This window comes from Hipposideros armiger, unplaced genomic scaffold (assembly GCF_001890085.2).
Source record: "Hipposideros armiger isolate ML-2016 unplaced genomic scaffold, ASM189008v1 scaffold_133, whole genome shotgun sequence".
Classification (NCBI taxonomy): Eukaryota; Metazoa; Chordata; class Mammalia; order Chiroptera; family Hipposideridae; genus Hipposideros; species Hipposideros armiger.
The window spans coordinates 1857727-1865949 of NW_017731483.1; the positions used below are offsets into that span (position 1 = coordinate 1857727).

General features: G+C 51.8%; 1 protein-coding gene across 2 annotated transcripts in view; it reads left to right on the top strand.

Annotated features, from left to right (window-relative positions):
* Positions 1–7929, top strand: part of CORO2A (coronin 2A) — a 49610-nt gene extending 41681 nt beyond the window's left edge. For both annotated transcript variants that reach the window (XM_019649554.1, XM_019649555.1), the window contains 7 exons: positions 45–161; positions 966–1070; positions 1857–1953; positions 2740–2852; positions 3224–3314; positions 4313–4587; positions 5575–7929. In XM_019649554.1, the coding sequence (XP_019505099.1) occupies positions 45–161; positions 966–1070; positions 1857–1953; positions 2740–2852; positions 3224–3314; positions 4313–4587; positions 5575–5706 (930 nt within the window). In that variant the 3' untranslated portion in view covers positions 5707–7929. The remainder of the gene's footprint in view (positions 1–44; positions 162–965; positions 1071–1856; positions 1954–2739; positions 2853–3223; positions 3315–4312; positions 4588–5574) is intronic.
* Positions 7930–8223: the final 294 nt, after the last annotated feature.

The window sequence follows — 8223 nt, forward strand, 5'->3', positions numbered from 1 at the left end:
ATAAGCAAAGGCAGGGGAGTCCCTGACCACACATGTCTCTCCAGGAAGCCAGCTACAAGGGGCACCGGGCCAACAAAGTGCTGTTTCTGGGGAACCTGAGGATGCTGCTGTCCACAGGCTTATCCCGATGGAACAACAGGCAGACGGTCCTGTGGAACCAGGTGAGTCTCCCCCGAAACCCCAGCAACATCCCTCAGCATCACTCCAGCTGAGTGCTGACTTTGTTCATTCATTCGTTCATTCCTTCATTCATTCATTGAATTTATTGATGAATAACAGGGAGTTGCCAGTAGCCTGATGGCATAAGCCCAGATCTTGTGCATCTTGTCATTTGAGGAGGGAGAGGGGTCAGGATGAAGAAGAGGCTGAAGTATAGGGGAGGGGATGTGGCCACATCTGGAACCAAGACTGGGGGGAAGGGAGGAGGGGGCCTTCTGGGCAGAAGGAACAGCTGGAGCAAGGGCTAGGAATAAAATACTGAGGCATGTTTAAGGCAGCTGAGGGTGGGGTGTGAGGAGGGCCAGGCCAAGCAGTATTGATTTGAGGGATCACTTGGCCAGAGTTTCAAAGACTGGCCAGATTGCTTCCTGTCTCTGAATTTCCTTCTGCGTCTATTACTAAAAATTACAAAACAGGAGGCAGAGCGCTGGAATGAGATCAGGTGTGTGAGAAGTGATTTATTAAAGGCAACATGCTGGTATAATAAAAGGTGGAGGTTTCTCTCTCTCTGTGTGTCTCTCTCTCTCTCTCTCTCTCTCTCTCTCTCTCTCTCTCTCACACACACACACACACACACACACACACACACACACACACACACACACGCATGCACAGTCTTTCACGCTCTTTCATATGTGCACACACATACACACATCCAGAGCTCCATGGCAGGAATTCTTAGCTCAGAGCGCTAATGAGGGCCCCATGACTGACCCAAGGCCTTCCTGGTCTCCTTTCCCTTGCAGGATGACCTCTCTGTGCCTCTCACCGAGGAGGATCTGGACTGCTCCTCAGGAGTGCTGTTTCCCTTCTATGATGCGGACACCAACATGCTCTACGTGGTGGGGAAGGTCAGCCTGGCATGGGAGGGAGGTGGCCTCATGGACTCCTGAGGCAAGAGGCAGAACTACACCAAGCCTCGCCCCTGGTGACCAGACAGTAGCTTGGAGCCCTTGGGATGCAAAGCAGGGGCAGGGACAGACAAGAGTTGCTGGACACTCTCCTCTGTGGTGAGCCCAGCACCTGTCTCACACCTTCCTGGCTCCCCGAGAGCATCTGGGCCCAGGGCTTTAGTAGCTGGAAACCCCGAGCTGGTCCCTCCCCACATCTGGGTCCAGATGAGGAGGAACCAGTTGGTATTTCTAGTTCGGGCACCTTCAAATTTGGGGCAGAGCGGGTCTTCATTAGGTAGGACTCTCCGTACTTGGCAGCCCTGCCCCCTACCCACCAATGCCAGCAGCAGCCTTCTCCCATCCCCACTCTGCCCAGTCGTTATGACAGTGACAACCAGAAATGCCCCTAGAGGTAAGACCCACTGGCTGGTTTCAGGACATGCCACCCTGACCTTTGTGTGCAGCTCTTGAATGGGAGTGGGGTTCGGGCCTGTGCCCCAAGAACTTCTGCCTTGGAGGCTCCCGGGTAGGCTTTGGATTATGGTTGGGGGGACAGAGTGTTAAAATGAGGACTGTCCTACTGCCTTGGTGACAGTTCGCTGATGTTCCCTTGTGTGAGGTGGCTTTGCCAACTCTACCTATTGTGAATGCCAGGTTTCTGCTGCATTGCGGTGGGGGTCCAGGTTGGGAGTGGGGGGAAGGCGAATGGGAACCAGCTCTGAATCATACCCTCCCCCTCCTCAGGGAGACGGGAACATCCGCTACTATGAGGTGAGCGCCGACAAACCTCACCTGAACTACCTAACAGAGTACCGCTCCCATCACCCACAGAAGGGGATTGGTGAGTGTGGGGTACCAGGGCCGCTTGGGGCCTGGGGAGACAGGGAGGAGTCAGATTCAGGACCCGCTCTGGAGGGGCTCACATTCTGGAGGGAAGATGGCAGGTCAACACGCTCTTGACTTGATGGGACCGCTAGTGAGGTGTGCAGGAGGTTCTCTGGGCGGCTTTCTGGAGTAGGCGACATTTGAGAAACAGAAAGAGGAGGTTGAATGCAGCATGGGGAGAGAATGGAGGTGTTCCAGGTCAAAGTCAAGCAGTTGAAACAGGAGCAAGCAGATGGGAGAGACTGGCCTGAGAGAGCCCGTACTTTTTCAGTGTGTGTGGGGATAAAAAAAACAAAATGAGACAACTATTTGTTGTCCACAAGAAACTCACTTAAACATGAAGACACAGCTAGATTACAATTAAAGGGGTGGAGAAAGATATACCATGCTGACAGTAATCAAAATAAAGCTGGACATGCTCTAGTAAGAGCATCTGGGTCAGGAGCCGTGGGGATGGCAATGGAGGCCAGGAGCAGAGCACACTTCCTGCAAACGTCGAGCTACAATTGTTTAATTCCTTGAAGGTGGGGACAAGGTCTGATGATTTCAATCCCATTTCCCCAGCCCAGGGCCCGGCCCTGTTCACGTTTGCTCATGAACTGTTTGTTGAGGGAAGGACGGTGGCAGGAGGATGCTCTCTGTTCACATCCAGGTGTGCAGCCTGGCTGTGCCGCTCACACTGGGTCCCCGTGGCCCTAGCCCAGCCGGAACCGCTTGGCCCTTATTGGCTGTCTGCCTGCAGGTGTCATGCCAAAGAGAGGTCTCGACGTATCCTCCTGCGAGATCTTCCGCTTCTACAAGCTGATTACAGCCAAAAGCCTCATTGAACCTGTATCCATGATTGTACCCCGGCGGGTAAGGGTGGTGGTGACATCTGCAAGGGAGGCGGGGAACCCTTCCTGGAGAAGACAGACCCCAGAGCCTAGAGTCTGGAGCCCATGCCCCTGGGCCAGCAACAGGAAGGCTGATGGCCACTTCTTTCAAGCAGAAGAAAGCCTTTCTCGTGGTCAGTACAGCCTCATCGAGAGCTAGGAGTCCTGACTCTTACCCATCTCTGCTCTTGAGTTGCTGTGTGACCCTGGGCACGTCCCTTTGGTCTCTGGGCCTTGGTTTCCTCAACTCACAGGGGTAGGGGAGGGCCTAGACACCCAGCTGTCTAAGGGCCCTTCCCGACTGGGCGGCCTTCCCTACTACCCCAGCTCTCACTGTCCTGACTTCTTCTGCAGTCGGAATCCTACCAAGAGGACATCTACCCACCCACCGCAGGGGCCCAGCCCTCTCTGACAGCTCGGGAGTGGCTCAGTGGGATGAATAAAGGTAAGGAAGGCAGAGGAAAGGCCTTAGGTGAATGTGGGGGATAAACGGAGTATCCAGTGGCCCAAGAAGCTGAGAGGGGTTTAGACTGTATTTGTATTCTCCCATAACCCTGGAGGGCTGGTCCTTGACAGTCCCCAGTGGCTGCTATGATCACATACGGATCCAGGAAGGGAGGGACTTGTCCCAAGCGGCCCAGAAAAGTCCCTCCAAATCAAGGGAGATTGCTCCATGGAAAACTAAACTCTGGGCCGTGCAGAGTGACGGGATAGCCTCAGCTAGACGTCCTTGCTCATCCTCACACCCCAAACGCCACAATTACTCTTTGACCCAAGAGACCCTCTAGGCAGCAGCTCCCTACGCAGGTCCTTCTGCCCACTCTGCCTACCCTGACTCACCCTCCCTGCCCTGTCAACATAAGAGCCCAGCCCAGGGGAAAGCCTGTGTGTGCTCCCCACCCCCACGCCAGCAGCTGCCTCTCTGATTGGGTTCTCCCTCTGCTTCTACCCCACCCCCTTATTTGGCATAACCCTTAGTCTCAACCCTCCCTGAGCCTCCATTTCCTCATCCATCTCTGTGAAACCTGTCTTCTCTGCTTCTCAGGGGCTTTGGGAGAATTCATGAACTGGTATATGGCAGAGCACAGTGTGGGTGGGACTGTCCTTACAAAGCAAGGGCAAGGCTTCACCTGAGGAGCTCAAAGTGTTTGGGGCAGCACCAGGGCATGCTCTGTGCTGCTCCTACAGACCACGCTTCCTTAGATAGTCACAGGCATGGGTATTTGCTCTCTGATTGCCCCTGTCCGTGGGTTTGTGCCTGTCTGCGTGTGGCCAAATCTCCCACACCTTTGCATATTTCTCTCTGTGTGTGTGTGTGTGTGTGTGTGTGTGTGTGTGTGTGGCTCTGTGTGTCTCTGCATGACTTTGTGTGTCAGTGCCCCCATCCATGCCGATTTGCTCATGGCCACTCAGTCCTCACATAGCCCTTTGCTTCCCTCCCAGGGCCAATCCTGGTGTCCCTTAGGCCCGGCTCTGAGCTGCTGAGCCCCCTGCCTCTGCCCCGAGAGAGACCACTCTCCAGCCCCGTGGTCCCTGCCTCGCCCCAGCTCTTCAACCAGACAGAAAAACTGGTTGCAGAAGACGGCCGGAGGCCGTCCTCTCTGCTGGAGATAAAGGCGCCAAGGTGGGCGGCAGAAAACAGGCTGGAGGAGAAGAAAGCCTGGCTCACAAATGGTTTTGACATCTTCGAATGCCCCCCTCCAAAAACAGAGAATGAGGTGTGTGAATGAGGGAGGGTGGGGCTGCACTGGGTGGGGGTGGGGGTGGGGGTAGAACATGAAGGGCAAGAAAAATAACCAGCTGTGTGGCCTGGCCTAACTACTTAATTCACTTTGTTAATTCATTCAACAAACAGGTAATGAGCACCATCTGGATGTCAAGATGGTGGGTTTACAAACAGATGATGGGAAGTCATCTGTAAAATGCAAAGGGTTTAACTTGATGGGTATTCAAGTCCCTTTCAGTTCTAGGATTTCCTGTGCTTTTGGAATCAACATGTGTTAAGTGTCTGCTGTGTGCCAGGCCCTGTGGTGGGCACTCTGATATATCATCTGAGTGAATTCTCTCAGCCGCCCTGAGAGTCAGTAGGTAGTGGCTAAAAACCCAAGGGCCGGCATCTCAGGGAGGGATTCTAATCCTGGTTCTGCTGAGCACTAGCTGTAGGACCTCAGCCCTGAGGGGCGGGGCTGAGCCTCTCTTAGCCTCAGTTTGCACAGTGGTAACTGTGGGGGCACTAATACTACCACCCTTACAAGGGGGAGTACCCAACACCTAGTACCATTCTGAACAGCAGCAGCAATCGTAATAATGCTGAGGTTAGTTTTCTGACCTCCATTTCTCAGAGGAGGAAATTAAAGCTCAGAGGGTAAGTAACTTGCCTGAAGTCACACGATTTAGTGGTGTCGAAAACTCCAATCTCCAGACATCAGAGCCAAATACACTTTCCTCCATCCCATGGGGGACTCTAAGGAGGTAAAAAATGCCTGAAATGTCATCTTTTTGAATTTTATTTATCAAGTGAAGAGAAGTGTTTGTGAAAGATCTATGCACAGTGGCTGCCCCCTTAGGCCTCAGCCACATTAATTTAATCACCTCCACCTTTCTGAGTCCAAAAGGGGCAATGTTTTCTCCTGTCTGCTGGTGTCCTGCCCCCTGGCATCTTAGGACACCCAGATGACCTTTCCCTCTCTCCTGTGCTTTCCCAGCTGCTACAAATGTTCTATCGGCAACAAGAGGAGATCCGAAGACTCCGGGAGCTGTTGACCCAGCGCGAGGTCCAGGCCAAACAATTGGAACTAGAGATCAAAAACTTGAGCATGACCTCAGAATGGCTCTGAGCAGAGGTCTCTTGCTCTCCTCGCCCTCAGGGACACCACTCGGCTCCATGGGGAGGTTCAGAACCAAACCATAAGTCCCCCAAGAACAACCACTATTTCTATATTTTTTACCAGAAAACAAAACTTGGTCACTGAAAGATTTCCAGTGGGACATGGTGCCGTTTTTCTATTTGCCTTCTTGAAACAACAATGTCTGAATTGACTCTTTTTAGATGATACCTTGCCTTCTGTTTAATTCTGTTTGTAAGGGTCCAAGATGAGCTATAACGTCTCAAGGGAAAGAACATTGTACAATAGAAAGTTAGAGCTGGAAGGACCTAGGTGAAGCTACCTGTGATTTTTAAACTGTGGGTGGTCCGTAGAATGGGGAGAAGGCTAAGCAGGAGAGCTGTGCCCCCCCATTTCCACCAGACAGCTCCCCTTCTTTTTGTTTTATATATCGGCTCTATGGAATACATAATTCTGCAACTCGAAAAAATTTAAAGTTTGAAAACCAGTGATTAGCCCAACTTCCTTATTTACAGGCGGGGAAACAGATCCCCAGAGAATTCATGGCAGGAGGCTGGGCTGAGCTCCTGGTCTCCTGGGTCTGTCTTTCTGCTGTTTCTGGTCCGATACAATTCTCAGATCACAGGGCAGGAATCCATTGGTCTGGCCTCAGCTGCGCCCCTGACTTGCACAGTGACTACTGGCAAATCATTCCCTTTCTGGTCTCAGTTTCTCCATCTGAACAAGGGGGACCCTGGAGTCTGCCACCTGAGACAAGAAGTGTTGTCCTTGACCTGAGGAAAACTACATGTAGGATGATGATCTAGGTTTGCTGCGGGAACTCACAAGACATTGGCAAAGGGGCAGTGGGAGTTTAACTTTAGGGAAAGAAGTCAAGGTTCAGGCCAATTCTAGAACGCTGACAGGAAGCCCAAACCATCCTCTCCAATGAATCAGTGGGATGTGGGTAGATACTCCCTTATGTGGGATGCAGACATCAGGGCGTTGGCTAAAACCACTGACTGCCACCAAAGCCCTGAGGTCACAAGAGCCTGCTCCTGCCAGAAAGATGTAAGCAGATGTCAGCCCAAAGGAACAGAAGAGGCCCCCTGGAGGTAGGAAGCCCCAGCACTGGGAGTAAGCCTGCAGAGCCCCCTGGCCATGAGGACTCTGGGAGAAGGATGACTGCACTAGGCAAGGAAGTAGAACCACATGGCCCTAAAATTTCCCTTTCAGTCGGAGAGCTTTTCTGGGTCCCTCCTTTGTGAATCTGTTCTGAGCCCTTCTCTAAGATTCTTTCTCAGTGGTCAATACAACGGCCCAGCTAGAGATGGAATGTTGGAAGCTAAGTGTACCCCTCCTTACTGAGGAGGTGCAGACAGTGAGTTTTGCCTGTGCCACAGGGCGATCCTGGAGCTAGGATGGGGAATGCAGGAGGCCACCTGGCCTGGTAGGTTTCAGCCCAGGCTATATGTTAGGATCCCTTTGGTCGTGTTCGGGAAATACAGCTAGCCAGGCCCAATCCTGGAACAGTTTAAGCTGACTCTGTAGAGTAGGGGTTGGCCTTGTGTATGTTTTTATAAGCTTCCAGGTGATTCTGCAATACAGTGAAGGTGGAAACACTCTGGGCTAGTCCATCTGTACCTATCTACAGTAAAGACAAGGAGGGTAAGGAACACCAGACAGGAGCTGGGACTCCAACTCTATGCTCTAAGTCCTGGCTAGAGGCACCTAAAATCAGGAAGCATTGTACCGAGCCCTCCCTCAGGTCTCTGGGGGCTCTGTGCTCCTGATTGCCCACTCCCCTAACCATGGCTGAGCCCCCGTCTGCCTGCACACATCAGGCGCCCCAGTTCCTTGTCTTGCTCTCCATTTACTCAATCGCTGGGGCCTGCCAAGCTTGCCAAAGATCAAATCCCAGGCGTTGTCAGGAAAGCAGAGCTCCACTGGGTGGGTTACCTCTCCCACCTAATTTGTGGCCAGCACTTCACAGTTTACAAAGCCTGCCCACCTCTACTCACTGACACAACCTACTGTAACACGGGTCCGGCAGTCTGTATTATCCCCATGTTCAGGACGGCACAGAAACGTCCCTTCTCAAGCTCTCCCCACCTCAAAGGAACCCAGATCTCATGCTAAGAAACAATCCATGAACATACTTGTTTCCTTCCTTCCTTTCTTTCTTTCTTTCTCTTTCTTTCTTTCTTTCTCTTTCTTTCTTTCTTTTGTCTTTCTTTCTTCTTTCTTTCTTTTTTCTTTCTTTCTTTTTTCCTACATCTAAAGTAAATTATTTAAATTATTTCACAGCAAGGGAGAGGGATAGATAATTTTTATCAGATATTTTTTTAAGCCATTTTAAAAAAATTACGTTGTGTATGTTCTTGATTGATGAAGTGGAACTCGCCCAGCATGTGCAGGGCCAGGCCCTCATGCTCAGGGCCAGCAGAAAGTGCATTCATCTCCTCGCTCCATGCCCTGGGAGCCCCCTGACTGTTGACTCAGGGACTTTCCAAGAATGAAGACAGCGCT